This window comes from Helicoverpa zea, chromosome 2 (genome assembly GCF_022581195.2).
Source record: "Helicoverpa zea isolate HzStark_Cry1AcR chromosome 2, ilHelZeax1.1, whole genome shotgun sequence".
In the NCBI taxonomy this organism is placed as follows: Eukaryota; Metazoa; Arthropoda; class Insecta; order Lepidoptera; family Noctuidae; genus Helicoverpa; species Helicoverpa zea.
In genome coordinates, this window is record NC_061453.1 from 12,370,598 (window position 1) to 12,394,117 (window position 23,520).

At 37.5% G+C, this 23,520-nt stretch overlaps 1 protein-coding gene across 1 annotated transcript in view; it reads right to left on the reverse strand.

Annotated features, from left to right (window-relative positions):
- Positions 1-23,520, reverse strand: part of LOC124642958 (glypican-4) — an 86,224-nt gene that overhangs the window by 4,355 nt on the left and 58,349 nt on the right. The window contains exons 3-10 of the mRNA XM_047181766.1: positions 12,037-12,160; positions 9,975-10,085; positions 4,840-4,996; positions 3,522-3,684; positions 2,813-3,397; positions 2,453-2,609; positions 1,561-1,748; positions 171-299 (exon numbers count right to left, since the gene is read on the reverse strand). Of these exons, the coding sequence (XP_047037722.1) occupies positions 171-299; positions 1,561-1,748; positions 2,453-2,609; positions 2,813-3,397; positions 3,522-3,684; positions 4,840-4,996; positions 9,975-10,085; positions 12,037-12,160 (1,614 nt within the window). The remainder of the gene's footprint in view (positions 1-170; positions 300-1,560; positions 1,749-2,452; positions 2,610-2,812; positions 3,398-3,521; positions 3,685-4,839; positions 4,997-9,974; positions 10,086-12,036; positions 12,161-23,520) is intronic.

A 23,520-nucleotide genomic window follows, 5' to 3' on the forward strand; every position in this document is an offset into this window, starting at 1 on the left:
TGAGTCAAAAATATAAGAGACTTTAATTTATCATCATTTGTCTCAATTTCCTTTTGTTAAAGTGTTTTGGACCTGATCAGTTTTTGGTCAAGATTATACCGAAAAATATTCAAGACAAGTTAAAACAACTATGGCCCTATCCATCAAAATAATCCCAAACTTTTCCATACCTGTATCATAACCGTTAAGATCCTCATCATCAGTGGGCAGTCCGTCGCTGGTGCCCCAGTCTCCGGAGCCGGACCCTGACTCCACGTCTTCCAGCACTTCGCGACCGTATGAACTCGCTACTTGTAGGTCTGTGGGAGAAGAGAAGGGTGAGTGAAGTTGTAGAGCAGTGGTTCTTAACCTTTTTGGCATGAGGGACCACTTTACCAAAAGTTTGTCTTGCCGGGGCCTTGCACCCCATTGGTTTACCTAAATTGAGGGTTGTTTGATAAAGAATACGAGCACACTTTGTAATTAGCACTCATTTCTTTATTATTTAGCAAAAAACAAAAATTTAAAGATTTTAATGAGATTTTTGTGACTGCATTCTCTTTACTAATTTCTGAATTCTTGGTTCAGTACTGCTCAAAACTAAACGCATGTCGGCAGTGGCATCCAACAGATTTCTATGCTTGTTTTTAACAAAATCAGAAGCGCCGAAAACCCACGTACGTATTTATAGCTTTAACTAAATTTTTCATTTACAAACTAAACATTGCATTTACAAAACGCAAGTACCTACTGCTATACCCATGTATTTAGTTTCCAAATGCGCGAGCGAAGCGAGCGCGAAATTTTTTTCGGATTCAAACCAAACATTACGTAAAATGTGGCCCAAACGTACTTAACTTATTGTTTGTTGACAAATGCAATAATAAAGGCACACAGTTTTTGAATACGCGACCGAAGCGAGCGCGAAATTTTAATTATTTTTTAAGACTCAAAGCCAAAATTACGTAAAATGTAGCCCAAACATATTTTTTTTTCTGTTGGACAAGTAAGATGGATATCTTTTATACGTCCATGCGAAAACCCCTGCTCGCGTAGATAAGTCGTTAAAAACAAAGTTAGATTAGCAACGTCGCCAAGCAATGCTTCGCGGACCACTTGGAATGCCTCCAGGGACCACCAGTGGTCCGCGGACCACCGGTTAAGAACCACTGTTGTAGAGGATCTTTGATTAAAAGGTAAGCTTTTGGGGAATTTAGTTTAATCCCTTGTTTGTTGGAAATTGTGCCTCGTTTCGGTCAAATGTGATTACAGTGTAATGTACAAAATTATAATGTTTGCTTAGAGAGAGTGAGCTGTTTCTGGATATTATGTATTGTTGATGTACTTATTATTTTGTTGGCGATTTCATATTTTATACATTCAATCACCGAGACAGTCGCATGAGAAACTTAAGTCCTAGTCGCAATCTTACTTACACACGGTCTGAAATCCCCCATTATACTCTTTTAATTGACACTGTAAGACACTTTCTTTTCATCATCCATCTTATTCATTCTACCTTTAACTGGCTTCTTAATATCCGAAAAACAGTATGAAGCAAAAATAGAAATTCGAGCTTACCTTTCTGATCAGTATCAAGCCACTGCACCTCAACCCCATTATAAGCATCCTTTAGCCTAGCAGTAAGTGTTCGCAGCGAGTCAGCCTGTGTGGCCACGCTGGCCGTCGCTAAAGGACTGGCGGTGCCGCGCACTTCAGGGTTGCTGGCTAGCCCTGCTGTGCCTTCGCTGGCGGCGTTTAGTGTGTAGCTAGAATAAAAATGGGGATAAGTATCACAAAATTGCTGTTTTTACGGTCCCACGTTGGGCGCCAATTCGAAATATATGTTGAAGTAAGAAAAAATTGTCGCATGTTGGGTTAATATAGGGACCAAATTTTAATTATAATTTATGGTAATAAATTGCAATACCTTAACAGGCAACTAAGTTCTAAGAACGTACCTAACTATAAGATCCTTTTATACCTACCTTGTTGGCAATAAAGAATTTTAATTTGGGCACGAATTTATACATGTTGAGGTAAGAAAATAATGTTCCAAATGAGTTAGCATAAAATTATAATCTGTCATTTTATTGTTAGATTTGACTTTTGACAGACTTACAGCCAGTTTCTTCATCAAAAGTAAAAGCCAAAGTAAAAGTCAAAGTAATGTATAAAGTAAAAGTAACGGTCAAATTCATTTTTTCTATTAGTTTTGCTGTCACTTTAGCCTTGAAAAAACGAATTTGACCGTTACTTTTACTTTAAACATTACTTTGACTTTTACTTTTGATGAAGAAACTGGCCGTTAGATGTCAAAGTTGGTGTCCCACGTTGGGCGCCAAGCTATAGCGACATTAGATAGCAAAGTCATTTTTAAATCCTCTTTAGCTACCATAATAGGTTTATAATAGGATTAACTAGATTCAATACCTTATTTACAAAGTGTTACTAACGAATAAACTCGTCTCACCTAGCAACATCAGAGCCATTGAAGCAAGGCGCGCTGGTGACAGACGTGGTGGTACAGAGCAGCGCGGGGAGGTGGTTCCAGTAGCGCCGCGTGTTGCGCATGCGTACTCGCGTCTCGCGCACCAGCTTCTCTAGTGCCGGACCGCCCCAGTCGGAGCCTTTGGGAGAGGGAGAGGTAAGTACAATAAAAAAAATTATATAATAAAATCCAATAACTTAAAAGGCAAACAGGCAAAGTTAAAAAGGCAAACAGGGCTGGCGTATATAATCGTATCGTATAAAATACCAATAGGAAATTCTGTAAAGGGAAGTGACTTGTTTCGGACACACTATGAAGGTATCAAAATATTTGCACACTTACCGCGACTCTCTTCGCTTTTCATTGAAGGCTTCTTCTTCTTAGGTCCTTTCTTCTCATCGAAGTCATACGACTTGAAGTCAATGTCCATAGCGCTGGCGGCTGCGGGCTCCGGCTCCGCGTCACGGCGCTTCCTCTCATGCTCCTCATACTCTTGCAGGTCTATATTCCCTTTCATGTACTGCAAGAACCTCTCTCTCAGTTTAGCCTGTTCAGCCATATCTTCTGTAGCCTTACGGATACCTTCAGGGGTCCGCAAACTTGCTATAGAAGGATCTTCGTTTAATAAGCTTTCGAACGAAGCTTCGATCTCGAAGTCGTCAACGTCATCGACTTTTTGGGGCCAGTCAAAGTCTGGGATGGCGCGGACAGAGCGACGAGTCTTGCCACCAGGGGCAAAGAATGGTCCTGCCCCGCCCCCTCCCCCCAGCACGGGCTTACCGCACCCCGTAAATATCTTCTGTGAGATCTCCCGGTTGTGCTCTTGGAAGCTCATGATGGCTTCGGATATCTTGATGTCTATAGGTTCGACTACCATAGCTATGTTGAATGGACCGAGCAGACGGTCGGCCACTTTGTCTACGGCGTCTGAAATAAAATAAAGATAAATTTAGAACCATTTTAGATAAACATCCCAATTTAGAAGTCCAACAATCATTCTTGTGTTTGCACTGTTTAATCAAGACAATCTTCGTCTCGTTTGTTTACTCACCGACATAGGCATCCCACTGGTCACCAAGGTCTGCGTGCGCGGGCAGACAGCCGCGGATGACGTTGTGGCAGTACCGCGTGCAGGCCGGCGGCTGGTGGCCGGCGCAGCTGCCGCAGTACCGCAGTCGAGCCCACGCTGTCACGCATTCGTTTGTTATTTCCACCTGTGCAACGGAAAAACATGTATTATTAACTTATTTTAAATTGAAATGACTTCTAACTCTGTAACTGCCGTGAGCCATGACACTACGACATTAAATCGCGACGCCAGAAAAAAAGAGTAATGTGTTGTGCGTTGAATAATGGGTTCCATTCCATTTATAATTACCAAAGGTCTTCATTGTAATGTGGGTAGGCAATAAATTAAACAACATCAAAGAGGTTTGATGTGCCTAATCAAAGTTCATATTGCGAAATAGAATTGGACGTTAGATAAAGTGGGCGTTGAGAATAAGTGTTCGCAACAGTGCCGCGTTATCTCTCAAGTTCGTTGATCTAACAAACGAAGCATACATACGAATAAACTCGATGATTATTGCCATTGTGCCAATTAAATAACATCGTTAAAAGGCAACAAGTGAAACAAATAAAAATAAATCAAAGAAAACCGAGATAATAACAATTAATAATGCCAAGGCCTCGGCCGGTATCACTTATGGCGCCAGGATCAATGCACGACAAATGACTCGCGTGGATAATGACTCATTTTCTAAAATGATACCCAGTGCCTCAGACAAGTTGAAGGTCAGGAGCCAAACAGAATTTATATTCGCATTGATTAGCGTATATTTGCATCGTAATAGCACGCTTGACATTGGACAAATTAAAACGTGCCCACAATTTGGCAATGTCGGTGACTAGAGCCAGAATTGTCGCGGCAATCACCGATATACTTAATATGATGTCCAATTATCTATGGCGATGGCTGAGGACCTTTTTGGACCTTAGAGAATAGAAACTGATCACCATATTTGCTGAAAAGATGTTAGATAATCGTTGATTTATGCGTTGTTTGTATCTCTTCCGGGTGTTGCATGAATCATAGCCACATGGAGAGCTAAATGTCTTATTGTATACAAAAAGGTCTTAAACGGAGTTTCGCTACCATAACCTATTACATTATTCATGCTTAGTAGGCGGAATAGTTATTAGTTTGCATTCATATTTATTCATAGGCAGGAGTGGAGACCACCATCCGGCGTACAACACATGTTTAGGGATATACGCCTAGCAATCTGGGGTTGCGAAAATGTTCTAGAATCTAGAAGGTCGTAGAACTCTTAGTTTGAATTTAGAAGTTGTCAAATAGTTGTACCAACCTGCATCATGTTTCTGACGACATCAGCACCAGCTCGCAGGGCCTTGTGGAAGGTTCTGGTAGCTACCACGGCTCTGCGCAGTTGCACTGATAGTTTGTTGGGCACGTCTTCAAATGGTTGAATGTCGCGCATGTGCTCGTTCACACATTTTAGGTACCTGCAATGAAAAATTGGGGTTAGGACAATGTACCTAAATCAGTGAACTTAACACCGAACCATTATTGGTTTAAAAAGATTCGATGTTTTGGTAAATCGAGTCTGTAGCTTTTGTAAAGTACTAGTTCTCCGTGATAGTTTTATTATGGTAATAATTATTTCCTCAAAAAACTAGAATCCAATGAAATAAGTGTGTAAGACTGACATTCAAAAATACAGATTTCTGTGTTATCTTAATTACATTATTTTTATGACGTTGACTAGATGTTTTTCAGACTTAAGAATAAATTAGTCAGATTTTTATTACATCAAGTAGTAGATAAGGATATAAATAGTGTATGAGTTTAGTGAGAAAGCCGACATTTTGGTATTATTAATAGTGACAAGCGTGCCTTCGTTTGAAATTCTCTACAATGATTTGTCACAGCAATCAATGGACAGAGCACTTGACTATTATAACCTTAGCTAAACGCGATGTATGCCTACAATGAAATATGGCGTTCACAACTCACAGCCCATTCCTTTAGGGCAGTGGTTCTTAACCTTTTTGGCATGAGGGACCACTTTACCAAAAGTTTGTCTTGCCGGGGCCTTGCACCCCATTGGTTTACCTAAATTGAGGGTTCTTTGATAAAGAATACGAGCACACTTTGTAATTAGCACTCATTTCTTTATTATTTAGCAAAAAACAAAAATTTAAAGATTTTAATGAGATTTTTGTGACTGCATTCTCTTTACTAATTTCTGAATTCTTGGTTCAGTACTGCTCAAAACTAAACGCATGTCGGCAGTGGCATCCAACAGATTTCTATGCTTGTTTTTAACAAAATCAGAAGCGCCGAAAACCCACGTACGTATTTATAGCTTTAACTAAATTTTTCATTTACAAACTAAACATTGCATTTACAAAACGCAAGTACCTACTGCTATACCCATGTATTTAGTTTCCAAATGCGCGAGCGAAGCGAGCGCGAAATTTTTTTCGGATTCAAACCAAACATTACGTAAAATGTGGCCCAAACGTACTTAACTTATTGTTTGTTGACAAATGCAAAAAAAACTTTTTTACAAAAAAATTAAACCGACTTCCCAAAACACTAAAAAGCAAAAAAAAACTATTTTTAGGTGCATCGGCCTAGAAGTCGGTGTCTAATGGATGTTACTAAGTTAATTTTGCCACCGACTTCTAGGCCGATGCACCTAAAAATAGTTTTTTTTTGCTTTTTAGTGTTTTGGGAAGTCGGTTTAATTTTTTTGTAAAAAAGTTTTTTATTTAAAGCTTTTCAGTGATACGAATAGTTGTCACTATCCATACAAGTGAGAAGTTCTCATCAATACAAAGAATATAAGTCCAAATACGAGGTATTTTACATATTCAGTTGTCGAGTTCCCTCGACTTACTTTCTCTGGTCTCCATCATCAGGTCAGCTCCAAACCTTCACTGTTGCAAAGGTCTTGTCAATACAAATAATTTAAGCCCAAACACGAGGTAGTTTACATATTCAGTTGTCGAGTTCCCTCGACCCTCTCTGGTCTCCATCATCAGGTCAGCTCCAAATCTTCACAGTTGAATAGTGCTTTTAGGCGTACACCTGAGTGTCAAGTTTTTACCCTATGTATGCCTACAACTTTCGAAGGTTGCCCTCGATTTCTCAGGGTTTCCATCATCAGATCCTGACCTGATGACTATGGGACCACCTCGGGAGTATATCCTATCAAACAAAAAAAGAATCATCAAAATCGATTAATAACTGGCGGAGTAATCGCGTAACAAACATACAAAAAAAAAAAAAAAAAAAAAAAAAATACGGTCGAATTGAGAACCTCCTTTTTTGAAGTCGGTTAATAATAAAGGCACACAGTTTTTGAATACGCGACCGAAGCGAGCGCGAAATTTTAATTATTTTTTAAGACTCAAAGCCAAAATTACGTAAAATGTAGCCCAAACATATTTTTTTTTCTGTTGGCCAAGTAAGATGGATATCTTTTATACGTCCATGCGAAAACCCCTGCTCGCGTAGATAAGTCGTTAAAAACAAAGTTAGATTAGCAACGTCGCCAAGCAATGCTTCGCGGACCACTTGGAATGCCTCCAGGGACCACCAGTGGTCCGCGGACCACCGGTTAAGAACCACTGCTTTAGGGCGTGAAGCTTCAAAATGATTGTCGACTTACGTCATTCGTGAACAACAAAAGATTTGATCGTTTGCAATAATTGAAATATCATATTATGTCATGGGACACGTTTATTTATTGACCAGCTATTAATAATTATTTGTTGCCTATCGGCTTAAGAGTATGAGGTAATTTGAATTCGACAGGCCGCTGCGAAAATGTGATGAAATATGATGATGCCCAAATTCGTATTGCTAGTGAGTGCGAATTTTTATTTCGTAAATTATCCGTCTGAGAATTTGGCAACTTTTTTGCGTAAATTCCTAGAAACTAAAGGCCTTTAACGAAACTTTATATATGAGACATTTGTGCCTCTAAAAAACGCGAATTAATTTGTAACAATGTTTTACTAGAACAAAGCAAAAGAAAATAGCTGTGAAAGGCATATAAAAAGCATCTACAATTTAACTTCCTCCTCACTAAATACCGAGGGTGATGTTCACTGCGTTTTCACACGTAATACTCGTATAAACTTCATACATTGTGCCGCTAACGCAGTCTAGCGCAAATTCCAGGATAAAGCAGTATTAGGTCAGCCTAACTTTAGGCACACAACATTTCCGACGGGATGTGTGTTCGGGCTAATCTCGAGAAGTTTAGCAGAATTCTGCACAGATTGAGGGAAATGAGTAATTGTGTTGAATTAGGAACAATAAACTTTTTGTTGTTTTTGAAGAGTGGGCAGACGGCAAGAGCGTTAACATTGTTTAGGTGACACCTTTTACTTCTACGTAAGGCATAGGTGCAATGATTCAAAAAAATTGACACTAATGTAGTGTCCCTGTAACGAAATTGAAGCTCTCAATTCGCCTAATGCCAATCAAAAAGTCATATACAACCTTTGTCCACCCGTCACCACTCAACTTAGCACTTCAAACGCAATAACATTAATAACTCGATTGTAACTCATAAACATGCCGGTAGCCCTTCACAGCGATATCGTGATGCGTTTCACGCCACTTTAAGCTCTATTACAAACACTTGATGACCTATTATTGCTCCTAATCGTTTGTTTACGTGTTCATAACACTAAAACTGTCTGCCAAAGTGGTTTATTGAGGCGTCTTTATAAACAATGGGAGTGTTTTCCTGCTGAGCGACACAGTGCTTGGTATCAGAGCTTCAGAACTTTTAATGCGAAGCAGAGTGCAGTAGTGTTTGTCTCTGTGTGTATGTGGTGGAAGTTTAATAGGTGATCTGCAACACTGTTTGGTTATTGGCTTGAATAGATAGGCTATCTCGTAAGTTTAATAAGTAAGCTGTTCTTGAGTGGAGTCTGCAAGATCCAGAGTCTGAGAATGTGGTTATGTTAACACGCTACATTTGTGAGCAACAAAGAACGCACCTATATGTAAATGCATATAATGCCAGTGCTCAGTGTTCTGATGAAAGTATTGAAATATTCCATAAGAATGTACGTTATAAAGCCAAAGAACACTACGATGATCGAAATAATAAAGAAGTTAAACTTATTCTAGCACATCCAAATCAAACCAGAGCATCGCAGAACGATAATAATATTTAAACAATTCATATCGTAACCTACAAACCATGAAAAGCAAGCTATTCAAACACAGACAACCATACACTTGATTCAACAGAATCTACATAAAATCTTAATAAAACTGAACTATACAAAGATACAATATGTGACACACATCGTGAATAAAGTATTCATAAGTCTAGACATAATACTAATGACACTGTGTCACATTTTGACCAACCATATTAAGTAAGAATCAGCGCCGTTGATTGCAATGAATGAGTGACTATTGACGACTATACACAATAATTGTCTCAGTATGTATAATTTAATATTTATTGGTATTTGCGTCAGTAGCCAGGACAGTAGATACGGAAGAGCAAAGAGATAGTGTGAGGAATTTCATTCATAATAAGCTGCAGTGTTTTGTTTTTAGTATTTTGGACTGCTTATATGATGACGGCCACAGGATGGCTACCGCAGACGGGGTAGGCCCCGGAAGAGGTGGCGTGACGATCTGGACGCCTACAACCCTGACTGGTGGGAGCAATCTAAGGATCGAGAGGTGTGGAGACGAAATGGGGAAGCCTTTGCCCAGCAGTGGGACGATTATGATGATGGTATGATGATCACCTTTCTGTATTTTTGTGGCTACTTATAAAGGCGAAAATTTCTGAGCATGTTTGACACTTCCTCACGCTCAATGGAAGAATTGGTGCAAAAGAACAAAATACAAACAATTTTTTTGATCCGAGTGCGTGAAGTAGTTCTCAGATTTAGACATGTTGTAATTTTCCTTCTTTTAAGCATCTTCCTTTGATATTTGTATCAAGAGTGTTACTTATAACCGCATAGTGTTTTTCTCCGAAATCCTCAATTAAACCTTATTGTCTTGATTGAAACAGTTTATTGCACTTACAGTGACGTCATTTGTACTTCTTGTCATCAATCTTCATAGCGGCTGGCCTGTCAACTACTGATATACTACCTAATTATTAACTGACTTCCCAAAAAGGAGGAGGTTCTTAATTCGTCGGGATCTTTGTTTTTTTTTTCAAGCCTTATATTAAGATTTTTTTACTCCTCTAATATTGCATGGCCTTTTTCCTTACTTAGGTACAGCTTAGGTCACATGTATGTCAAAATTTTGCGTTTGGAAATTCCTAAAGGGAAATCAGATGAATGTTTTTATTAGCCTATGTTGTCCCACTGCTGGGCAAAGGCCTCCCCCATAGCCATCTATCTTTTCCTATCGGTCGCTATTTGTGGCCAGTCCCTGTGGAAACTGTCTTTTAAGTTTTAGTAGTAGAAAAGTACTTACTTCTCATCAAACTCATACTGCGAGTTGAGTACTGTGAACATCTTGTTGTAGAGTATGCTGAAGAAGCCGTCCATCATTTCATCGAAGTTGGTGTCGCCACGCGTGTAATACCTGCAAACCAAGGAGGTTTTAATAACAGTTCAGAAGTTTAGCATGAAGGTAGGGATTAAGTTGGTCTAGAAAGTTCTGATGATCATAAAGGTTTTAGTGAGACTGATGAGCTGGGTTCTAGAGCAGTTGCTGGTGCAACGCAAGAGAATATAAGTTCTTTTTTTGAAGTCCATGGTGACAATGAACCTTAAGAATTCATTGTTTTCGAATGCAAAAACAAATGACGATCTTGGCATTGAATTAGCTGCCGTTGAAGTTAATGAACTTAGAACGATAAAAACTGTTCCGAGTAAAGTCAGTAAATCTAGGATATTTTATGAAGGAACCTAAAGTTCTAAATTACAAACAACACCCATAAAGTAGTTCATAATTTCCTTTTCTCCGGAACTAAGCGGTTGATAAATTCTAAATTTTCTTTTAACAACAAAAAGGCTACACCGAAGACAATTTAGCAGGCGTTCCGTCGGGATTTGCATAAATTTCTTCAGATTTCAACAGTTTAATCCGGAATTTAATCTTTTAATACTTTGTAATCCTTTCATTTTCTTTTTATCTTGTTTAGAATAACTTTTGCTAAACACAAATAAGATTAAGGCATTTAATTTTATTTTGTGAGCTAAACCTACCAGGTCAGGCAAGTACCAATGCAACTTTTCTAAGTTTGTATGTACTTTCTAAGTATATCTTAGACACCATTGACTGTGTTTCGGATGGCACGTTAAACTGTAGGTCCCGGCTGTCAGTGAACATCCTTGGCAGTCGTTACGGGTAGTCAGAAGCCAGAAAGTCTGACACCAGCCTAACCAAGGGGTATCGGGTTGCCCTGGTTACTGGGTTGTGGAGGTCAGATAGGCAGTCGCTTCTTGTACAGCACTGGTACTCAGCTGGATCCGGTTAGACTGGAAGCCGACCCCAAAATGATTGGGAAAAGGCTCGGAGGATGATGATTGTGAGCTAAACCTAGTCATTTCCCATGTTGAGGTCAGCTACGTAAGTAGGTACAGCAGAGCACCTGTGTGCCACAGGGAGTGACTGCCTATCAGACCTTCACAACCCCGGGCAACCCGCTTTCCCTAAAGACTGTTTTGAATAATTTTCCGAACCGTTATTCGTGTCGTTGAATCTTTGTATTTAGTACCTTGACCAATCTTAATAATATTTGCTTCCAAGAATTGTAATTTCAGAGTAACTGCAGCGCCGGCTCCGAAGCATTCATTTGCTTAATGTTGGAAATATACGAGAGCACGAGTGCTTGTTGAATTTATAATGAGAGAAATAGCACTCATATTCTATCTTACTACAGTTCTACTGTCGGGTTTTCCAGTAACAAATTACGAAATATATATTCAATTGTTTTAATTCAAGATTATTATTTTTTTAATAAATATCGCGACACCTTCACACGGTCGGTTAGCCCCATGATAAGTTGTGTTTACATACTTACAAATTCATATTATAACACCCAGACCACAGCCAACAAGCAAGCTCATCAAACAAATGTTTAACGTACCGGGAATCGAACCCGGGACCATAAGTTCGGCAGTCCTACATGGTGACCATTGCGTCAACGAGGTTGTCGATTCTATATCTCGACTGTTTATGTGTTCATGGCTTATGACGTCATATCATCTTCAACACTTATATTGGTGATGTCATTAAAAGTGAGGGTGTGAGACTACAAGTCTGGCCATTATGTGGTATTAAGATCTACCTACGCCTGTTTGGTTAACACCAATTTCTTGGTAATGTTGAGCCATATTTGTTTTCATCAGAGCTTAGGGTTCATTCATATTTTATCCGTCATTTGTTTCTGGTTCTTAGAAGCATTAATAACAGCGTCATATATGTCAATGCCGAAATACTAGGAAGTGGTGAAAAAGGGCTTTTCGGGGTGCTGTATTTTTGATGTGAAAAGACGCTAATTTAATTTAAATTACAACTAATTTCTTACCTTTCTAGTTGTTCAAACAGTTGTTCGAAGACATAGGAGTGTTGTTCGTAGATCATGCCGTACGTTCTCTTGAACATCATGTGGAATTCCTCCCGAGACTGCTTCAGTAGCCTCTTGAAGAACTCTGAAACAGAAACGTCAGGCTATTAGGACTGTGAAAATGGTCTGTGTACTGTTCTAAGATTCAGTAACACCGAAAGGCGGTCAATTTTTATTCATATTTATGTGAATTATGATCATTCGTTATTTTTCGACGAGTTATGAATTCGATAATTTTGCACAGTTCAAAGTCGTATTAAGGCCAGTGTGATGTTAGCTATGTGTCTGTGCAGCATATTTATTTGGAACAAAATTGACTATTGCTTAGATGGCTTCCTTCAGGCTCATCATTATGGTTGGAGTATTGTGTGGCCTTTATAAATAATTAATAGTGAAAACAAAAACAAAATAAGATCTACTCAGAAATAAAATACAATTAAATAAGGAATCCGAGTTCATTAATATAGATCCATTTATACGAACATTAAAATATTAATAGCAGATGTGGCGATGTTCGTAATGTCGGCCATAACACTATTATTACTGAGACACGATTATAGGAGTTTACTGAGTGACTCACAAAGCCTATTAGATGTATTTTTATTACTAAGATATAATATCTGTCTACAATACTTCTTCAGTAATATGGCTGAAACAAATGAGTTTGAATTTAGCAGGAATACTGATAATATAATAAGGAAGAGAAATACCCAGATTATTGTAAGAGAAAATATGAGATCGCTTATTTTAATGTTGACACATTAAAATAACATTTATAATGTCGTAGAAAATGCAAACATTCGCTTTTAAACAAAATATTTGACGTCATGAAAATATTTCGTAGTCTCTAAGGCCGTATACTTAGATAGGTACTCTATGGTGCTGCAGATGCCATTAACTAGGCACATGAATGAGCTTAACAAAAACTACAAAACGAAAAACATCACAAATACTCTGAAACCTATAAAACAAAAGAAATCCGTTTCACATTCCAATTTTAAATACGGCCTTGCGGATTTTAGATTCAGTAAACATCACAAAAATACACGTAACATCGTATCTTCATTGAATGATCCCTACAGCCTACTATCATAGTAAACACCTACTAGAAACTATCAAAATATTATTATGAAACAGTATTAGTCAAGCAATGTGTGTGAAACTATTTCTGGCAATGACATTACAGGCCTTGTTTACAGACCGCCTTCTGGGAATGCGATTCATTCGAGTTTTATTGAATTTATTCAACAATCGGTTCTCGTGAAAAATCGAGCTTAAATGAACTTTGCCTGAAAGGTCGAAACTACATAGATATATACCTCTCGCAATAAAATTACATTATAGTAATATTCTGGTAAAAACTGAGTAGTGTTATCTAGGAAAATCGATGGAAGTGAATATGTAAACAAGGGGTTTTCAGAAAATCTTGATTCATGACGATTGGAAATAATTTTTCATTTTCCTGAGATTCATAGCTTTTGGACACAGATTATCATCATTCATTTGTTTTAAATTCAAGAGCAAATAAAGATTTTCGAAAATATAATTTTTTTTTTGCTTAACCCGTAAACAATAAAGAACCGATGAATAAACAAGACGTTCTTCGTAAAGTTCATTAATATTCAAACAAAACAGATAACTACGTGTTATAATTGCAACGACAATGCAATTTAATTAGATACTCCTTACTGTATTTAACTACCAGACTATACCACAGATTATACACGACCATCAAGTTCATTGACTCTTGACTTTTTTTTTCATGGCCGCAGTATTTTTGTCGCGTGCAAAAAGTATTGAGCACAAAAAATAAATACCTATTGAGCTCGCTGAAAACGTAAATACAGTGCTGACACTATGTATTATGTTCATGATTTAGTGGACAAACCTAGTTAATATGCTTAATTATGTATTAAGTGCATTTTGCATTTTTTCCGTTTTAGCTATGACCTACTTTTTAGTTACGACTGGACAGCTTGTAAAAAAAGGTTTTGTTTTACAAACGAAAATTTTTGCGAGTCACTCAAAACGTATACATGGTAATGTGCGATCTTGTTCAAGTATCTCCTGAATAACACTTAACGGATAGCCTGGATTTCATGAGCGTCTGAACATTGGCATATGGCCAAACTTATGTAGATGATAATGAGGTCTTTATCATTTTATAAGGAGATCACATTTGGAAGGCCTCACCACCTTCTATAGTTCATCTTTGTAGAAGTGTTACCATTTATGCCTGAAACATGAGAAAGTTCCAGTGTTAAAAAGCGACAAATAGTGACGAGTGAGTGACAATCACCGGTGACAGTAATGTATGCCACGCAAATCAAAGCAGGCAATTAAAGAAAAACGATTTGTATGTCTGTAACCATTGGTGTCGGTAGCCAATGAATATTCTCTAACGTGTTTCCGTAAAATGCTAATGCTATGAATAAAAAAAAAAGAACTTAAAATTCTCTTCAAATACCTAACTTTGCCGATTCGAAGTTAGATAGTTAGATACTGGTGACTTCACAATAGCCCAATTGTACAAATAGTCAACATATCAAATGAAAAGTCGTGGTGGCCTAGTGGGCAAAGAACCGACCTCTCGAGTATGAGGGCGCGGGTTCGATTCCAGGTCAGGCAAGTACCAATGCAACTTTTCTAAGTTTGTATGTACTTTCTTAGTATATCTTAGACACCAATGACTGTGTTTCGGATGGCACGTTAAACTGTAGGTCCCGGCTGTCATTGAACATCCTTGGCAGTCGTTACGGGTAGTCAGAAGCCAGTAAGTCTGACACCAGTCTAACCAAGGGGTATCGGGTTGCCCGGGTAACTGGGTTGAGGAGGTCAGATAGGCAGTCGCTTCTTGTAAAGCACTGGTACTCAGCTGAATCCGGTTAAACTGGAAGCCGACCCCAACATAGTTTGGGAAAAAGGCTCGGAGGATGATCAAATGCCTAATTTCGTAGCTGCAAAATTATTTTACGAGAACTGTGCCTAAGTCTATGCAATAGAGCTTCGCTATACTTGGGCCCTGGCTCTTAAAAAGGGTGCAGGCCTGACTAAGTGCAGAGGATAACCAGATATCGTTGTGTACAATATTCATTAGCCTAAGCTATGTCTAGAATTGGACGATGACTCGTTAACTGGTATGATTTATTAAAACACGGCAAATATCAGTGTAACCTCAATGAGCGGCGCCTAATTGATTCTAGCTACCTCAACTAGGCCAGTCTACAATGTCCTATTTGTTTTATTACGAACGAATTGTAAAAGGTTAATGAATTGGCAACAATGAGAACTTTACATTAGTGTAGTTACTCCCAATCGATTAAAATGTTTACCACTGTGCGTGTCAATCGATTCACTATTCTTTACGGAAGGGCTGATGGTTTTTTTTTTAATAAAAAATAAATTAAAACTTCAGACACTTGTCGCAGGAATGTAAGCAAGAAGTTTCTATCAGCCGAAAAAACTCTCAACATAGTAAAAAGGTGGTAAACATCACGATATCGAGGAAATAGGAAACATTCACGACTCGATTGACGAATAACAAAAATAGAATGAATCGAATACCGAATCGATTACCAAGTAACAAATATGTTAACTATTTGAACACTCGATAACTTGGCATATTTTTTCCGCAACATTTTTTATGAAACGCATTGAATTCATTAAAATCGATTTATTTTTTAATCGAATCGAGTTTCACGTCGCATTGTTGATGTTAATAAAAATGTGATTTAATATTATTGTCGTCCCTTATAAAATTAATTGCCGGCACCCGAAAATGGCGTCCGTTAATTTCCCCTTTATAAATTAATCACTTTGTACATGAACATTTATTTGGACAGATTTATTATTTTGTTGAATTAAATATGCCTTATCGTGAAACCAGTTAAATACCTAAATAGTCTTCATTAGTATAATTGCTCATTTGTAGTATTTTAATTAAAATGGGCTAACGCGGAAATTCCGCGAGCATCATTAATCGTGTAAAAATGTATTAATCAAAATAAAAATAAATTAGCAAAACATAACATCCGTAGATGGTTACCTACACTATTAAAATTTAAAAAGATTAGTTTGGTGCAGACATGCTACATAAAACCGCGAAGTTTTTGCATCCTGTGAGTAAACATACTCGGATCATAAGAGATCGTAAAACGCATAAACCAGACGCCAGTGCAACTCAAGTCGCGGGCTCACCGCATCTGCGCACGTTGTGCATCTATGACAACACAACTACAGAAGGTTAACAACATGCGAATAACATAGTAAATATTCATGAATGAATTTGAGTTATCGGTGTCAAAGTTCAAGCAGACTTTATTAATGTTTCTGCATTTATTAATCTTTAATTAGATGCTAATAAAAGTTATCTATTTGTTGCGGTTTCACCTGCGTCGCAAGGTCGCTACTTCTTGCACCTAAATAGCCTAACACTCATAAACAACGTGGCGTTCTTTTGGTCAATGAATTCAAAATCAGTTCAGTAGATATAGTTACCGGCACGGATATTGGGCTCTCGGCGGAAGAGTGGGGATCGCTTTGCGCACTATACACATAAGGCAATAAACTAATAAATCGCTTCTGCGCAGGTGAAGGTCAGGGCTCAAAATCCGTGCCGATAACTATACAGCTACATAATCTCAATAAGTCTACAAAAAAAATATGCTAGAAAATTATTAATTTCCGCAAAAACACTGTTTCTTAATACAGACTGTAGGTTTTAGATTTATTAGTTTTTTTAGATGAATTAAACTTTTATCCGGACTCATTAAGCTACAATTTACTTTTCCTATGTAATAGCACAATATATTTACTTATTGATGATATTTTCTTACTAAACCTTCTACATTCTCCCTCAACATGGCAAGTTAAATCAGTTTAGTGCGGTCTTCCGCGCACGTGCCCCGTGCATCCACAGCTGCATGTGTCTGACACCGGCCGATGTCTCGTCACGTGAAACACGACACATTGCACGCAATATGGGCTAGCTTTGAGTTTGTTTTGTTTTAAAATACGGGTGGTGGTGATAGGTGAGGAAAGTTGACGAAGTTAGCCTATTTTTTTGTGAGTGTAGTGTAGTATCTTTGAAAGGAACTTAGCTATGGGTTTTAGTTTTAAAACAAGAGAATTAGTTAGTTGGTTGAACGCGCTAATCTCAGGATCTAGGTATCTACTGGTCCGATTTCGACAGGAGGAAAGCCATTTTAAATCCGAATACGCAAAAGGCGGGATACTGCTGTAATAAATAAATAACTACAGAAGCACTTATCTCTAAAGAGGGCTGATCAATTAATAGTCCATTCCATACTATACATAGATAGAACGTCAATTAGAGTGATATTTGTGCTTCTACGTAGGTGGAGCTTATTAAAAGCATTAAAGTTTTTGTGGGTGTATGATATCTAGACTCTTTTTTTGTGTACAGAATTAAAATCAATACGGATAGAATAAAGTCAGCAACGTTTTAGACAGAATACTGTAATACATATATGTATAGGTAGGTACGTACAGCTATACAAAAATAGCGTAGGTAGGTAAACCCACAAAGTTACGCGCCAAACCGTGAGGGGAAGCCGCGGGTGCAAACAAGTCATTACTCACCCTTTGAAACTCGAATACACGAACACATATTTTTTATTTAACCCCTTTATCTTTCACCGGTCGAATTACAGAAAAAATAATATTTATTTACGTAGATTTTTTTCTTTTTTATTGTAACAACATGTTACGTTACTAACTGCCGAATTCGATACCTACGTGTATCGCTACTGTAAGTACACCACGCCTTCCCACCTTAGAATATGCAACCAACTGGAGACGTCAACTATTGAGGTAGGTATATCTTCCCCTTTGCCTAGGGTAGGAGACTGTCTCGGTCATACAATACGTGCTTTGAAATGCTTGCGTTTGTCAATTTTGTCGTGTGCGTGCGTAATGTAATGATGATTTGAAAATGCTTGAGTGAGCTTCACTATCACTTGATTTTACTTTTATTTATTCACTTGATCTTCACTATTTGTTGCATTGTCTTGCTCTCCGTGCATAAATTGGCAGCCTTTTTCAAACAGATTTGTGCTCATAGCGTGTCCGGTAATTAAGTGCTCCAAGTTAACTATCAGTAACACGAACTCCGATAAACATAACCATCGGATAACCGACACTTGGACGTTAACACTCGTGACAAGGTTGGGGCCGTCCGTCTGTGTATAACGACCAGTCGCTCGTCACTTTGATGTTTGCTTCGTTATGCAGGCGGAATGAGGTCACCAGGCTAGCTAGGAATGTTTGAAGCACGGAATTAGTGCTGCTATGAAATTAGCTTGGAACACGACAGCATACATGTAGCAAATAGTAGGTACACAATACTAGTACAAATCCCTACTAATCAATACTAACATTATAAATGTGAAAGTAACTCTGTCTGTGTCTGTTACGCTTTCACGTCTAAACCACTGAATAGATTTTAATAAAATTTGGTACAAAGATAGAGTTGACCTTCAGAAAGAACATAGGATAGTTTTTATCCCGGACTTTTGAAGAATTGTCTTGGAAACGCGAATATAACCGAACTCTACGCGGGCGAAGCCCCGGGCGGAAGCTTGTTAAAATTAAATGAGTGCACATTTCTTACTATCATCAGGCTGTGCCATTTTTTTGGGAAAATTGTGCCAAAATTCCCACTATTTTGGCCGTACGATAGAAATAATATAACAAAGTTCTTTATTGGTGTTACGGAAACACTCTACAGGAGATTTATAGTTACCCTAATCAGTAAGGGGTTGTAAGGGATGGACTCATAAATCTACCACACGCTATGGCATATTTGTGCTATAATTTATTGGCACTGAAAGAGGAAAACAAATAAAGGAAGGAAAAAGTTAAAGAAATTTTGAAATAATAATTTACGAAGAATGTATTAAAAAAAGAAATGATGACTGATATACAGACCTATATATATACACACTTATATATATACAGACTTATATATAGTGAATCGCACAAATATCAACAAATTCTTAACTGCTTTACATAAACTTAGATACTACAGGTTAAAACAACTTCAACGATCATAAATTTTGCTGAACAAAGTTGTTCAAAGTCTTCGAAACCTAATCATTATAGTCTTCATTAAAATTCAACCGAGTTTCTGTTGAAATTTTGATTACACAGTTGTTTGAAAAGCTAAGGAGTATTTATGCATGAGCACGAATTTCAGCCGAACGGTGCGCTCGCGTTGTCGTAAAGTCGATAAATGTGAATGAACCTTCGTCGTTCTTGTTATGTTCTAGTAAGGGTTATCTTTATTGATATTGTTAATAGTTCATATTTAATATAGACTACATTCTATGAGTATGTGTTACTAGCTGTTATATGTGGGATAACTTTTCGCAACTAGATAAAAAGTAGCCTGTGTCCTTTCTCAGACTCTAGACTGTGTTCCAATAAAATTAATCGGTTCAATAGTTCTGGCGTGAAAGCCCAACGAAGTTACTTTTGCATTCATAATAAGTATTAGTAAGGATTATATTAAATGTAGTGTTGTCCTTAATTTGCTCAAAAACCACAACTTCTATAAGGCTTCTCTGTGGTTTCACTCAAGTGATCTGCATACATACTTTCAAGATATGTTTTTGTTTATCATGTGTTTCTTTCTTTCTTTATTGTTTCTTCTTTTGTTTTGTGGTTTTGACTATTTTTTCCAGCCAATCAATTTTCTTGATACTGAAGCTTTTCTTGATTCTTCTTTCAAATTAGTTTTTCTTTTACGAGTATCAAATATGTTTTCTATGCTCCAAAAGAAAAAATCTCCTATACATATACGGATGGAAATGGCTTCTATATATGTTTAGCTATGGTAAAGGTACTCTATTACCTTTCATAAGGTTACCACCATGGAGTTCCTATTTATACTAGCAAATCGATATTGTGCCGCCCATATGAAACCGCTCGGTCATGATATCGACATTTATGAAACATTATTGATGAAATGTGGATAGGAAATTACGAATCTATAGGTATACGTAGGAAACATACATCATATAAAATGTTAGTGAATTGAAGTTAATTAATAAAGCTGAAAAGCCAACATGAGTGCCGACCGTAAGTACAGATATTCTAGCACTTAAATAACTGAAGATTCTCATATCAAGAGATATTCTCTTGATATGAGAATCTTCTTCGATATATATCGATGATAGGGGCACTATTAGGGGGCCATCTTATGGAATGGAAATTAGAATAGTGTACCAACGCATCCAAAAAACATACGCTAAATATCTTCCTACTAAGAGATTATCGCGCCCATTTTCATCACTTATCTCTCAAAAATCCCCCTAAAAACGGCTGCTGTATTTTTCTCCCGTTCCTAATATATCATGTGTACATAAAACATGCAATTATTCACTGAACGTTTCGTAAGAACACTTGGTCCTATCATCGTTCGGCTAAGAGCTTCGACAGACGCACCGCGGTATAAATAGCTCGAACAGTGGCGGGTTATCGCGAGAAAATACTTACTCACACTTTTGCACCACTACTATGGGATTTTTTGGGAGATTCTTAAAGCTAATGGCGTGATTTTAATGTGCGAGGATTTTTTTTATGGTAAAGAACCTTCTGATGTTTAAATGTATGAAGTTATGAAAGGTGAAAAACTGAATGTTTTGGATATCACGTTGAAAAAATTATGAATAAATTCAGTATCTTTGAGCGGTTTTGGAAATAAGCTTACTCGTGTGTATGCCTTTTCGTAAACGTGGTGGGCAATCTAGAAATAAGTTGCATAGGTATATCATGGAGACTATCAATAACCTATACCTATTAAATAATTTCACAATCTCTCATTCGATCCTATTCGAAGGTACCCAAAGTCACGAGTTTGAAACAACGACGTGAGACCTCAGGCCATTCCATCACGAAGCGTTCCTGGCATTACAGACCTAACAATAACACTATTCAACGCTGAAAAAATAAAGCACAAGGAAACGGAAGTTTAAATACAAATTGTTTTTCATTCGATAAACATTCGTGTTCTCGTAGTAATAACTGTGAGAAGTGATTCACCCGCGTCCCGGCTTCGATTCTCAAATTATTACTCATTGTAGGGGCAATGTTTAGTCTTGCCATTTGCTATTGCGATAAAACTCAAGTATTGCTGACCGCAGCTTATAACATCTTTTGTTCTCACAAAACACATTTAAATTATGTTATTATAAACTTTTTATAGTTTTCTTTCATGTAATTTTGGCGGGCAATGGATTAGATCATTTTTGTTTTAATAGAACGTATATACGACACAGCCTAGTTTATGAATTTATGATGCATACTTTTTGGTCTGGCAAGGCTGAGTTTCCTGTGGTTTTTATTTTTAATGCTCCGACGTAGAAAGTTCAATGGATTTCCACGCTTCGGAAAATAAAAGGAAAATAGATTGTGTAAGCCGCTTATCGGGCGCACACGGCTTTGGAAATAACCTGAGGGAATAAGGTCAGTTCGGTGAAAACGTTTCACACTGTAAGCAGAGATACTAACAAACCTTTCTCACCTGAAAAGGGATAAAGGAATTTTTTTCGGAAAACCTCGTTATTCAGGCCTATTCGGATGTAATCGATATTGGTTTTGGGCAGCGAACACATTTGCCAAATCAGAATAGCGATTTGTTTGGTCGGCGTATCTTTTCGGTTTCGGTTGACACAGTGTTTCTATCTCAAAAACAGGATAGACATTTCTATAGGTATAAACTTTATTTGTTTTTATTACAGCGGCATATTCTTCAGATGTGCAAAGAGCACAAAAACCACGAAACGAAATAAATAAACAACTCAAGCCATCCACACACTCAATTATACAAAGATCGTGACTCGAAATTCAAATTCTGTCAAACGACATTCTTTTTTTACGACTTAATTAAAACCTCTGTTCATGTTATGTACAAATTATCAATAACCAACAGTTTCTCGTGTGATTGAAACACAAGTTGGTTGAATGAATGTTGGAAAGTGGCTGTGTCAATATTGATCTGGCTGGTAGCTGGTCACCGACCGGACACTGTAATTACGAACGTTGTTGGCTGGCTGTGATGGACATGTGTATAGCATAGACAACAGTTTTTCATATTGCCGACCGAGTAAACAGAATGCTGTGTTAGATTTATTTTACCGTTGGATATTGTCTTTGAGTTCTCTAAGAGTTTTTATTTAAATGTTGTTGTAGAACATTTTAATTGTTCAGACAAAAACTTTTTATTAAGAAACTCATCATCATTGATTACTATTCATTTGTTCAAATAAATAAAAAAGAACCTACGATATTAGCTCCGACTTTTTGCTCCCAAAGCCAGCAACAATTTGTAATTAATATTCCAATGTGTTGGGACATCGAAAGGTCAGCAGATTGGCGTGAAGCGTTAATTGTAATCCGATTGCATCGGTTTGTCAGATCGGCATGCAATGCAAATTCAATAGCAGTTAATGCACTCACGCTCTCGTGTTTTTCATCGAAAATTCGTTTTGTGTCGTATTGTTAAACGATTGATGTTATTGACTTTTCGAACATGACAAGAACAGACGCAATTAATTTTAAATTTCGAATCTCATCTTCAAATTTTCTTCAATATATTTAAAGAATACGTAGATTCTGGAATATAAATGGAATTGAACCACAATAGAACTTTCTTCATACAGCGTGGCTTTGCAATCCACTTTGTTAAAGGCCTTTTGTTTGCTCATAACTTTTACTACATTGTGGTGAACTTTGTATTTCTCGCTTCAAAGTTTTCCTATTTTTACTTTGACTTCTAATAAACGTTTCAGACTTATTGAAGTCCTAGCACCGATTGAAAATGACCTTTTTAATGAAATTCTTCCAATTTAATTAGCACCCGTTTGTCCGGCAGCTCGCCCTTTGTTCGGTGACAACCCACTTATGTTTTACAAATGTCACCGCACCAACACGTTTATTTTTAACTTCAAACAATGAAGACCTACCTTAAATAATTAAGTACCTAAAGCTAACGTATTAAATTAGAATTTAAGCAAGAAACTTCTTTTTTAGGCTTTATAAATTATATCTTGGACCCCATTGACTTACAGTGAAGTTAAATATCGCGAGGAAACCTCAGTCTGAATTGCAATTTGTCAATTCGCCTTCAGCAAGTGTGGAGATAATAGTAGGAACTCATTCCTTTTCTGAGACAGAAAACTATACGAACTACTTTTACCTATATTTCTAATTCAGCGAAGTTACTTTACGAGACCTGTAGATACAACATTTGTTCTCGATTACCAACTCACAATAAAATCGATTTACAAAATCGAGTTTCTCTCGAACTGGTAGGTACGTAAGTGGTATCTGCGATCATTTGTCCGGCAGTCAGGCATTTGTTGGGGCACTTTCATGTGTCACCGCCATGTTTGGTCAAGCGGGCTGCGGTCCCGTTCTGATGCA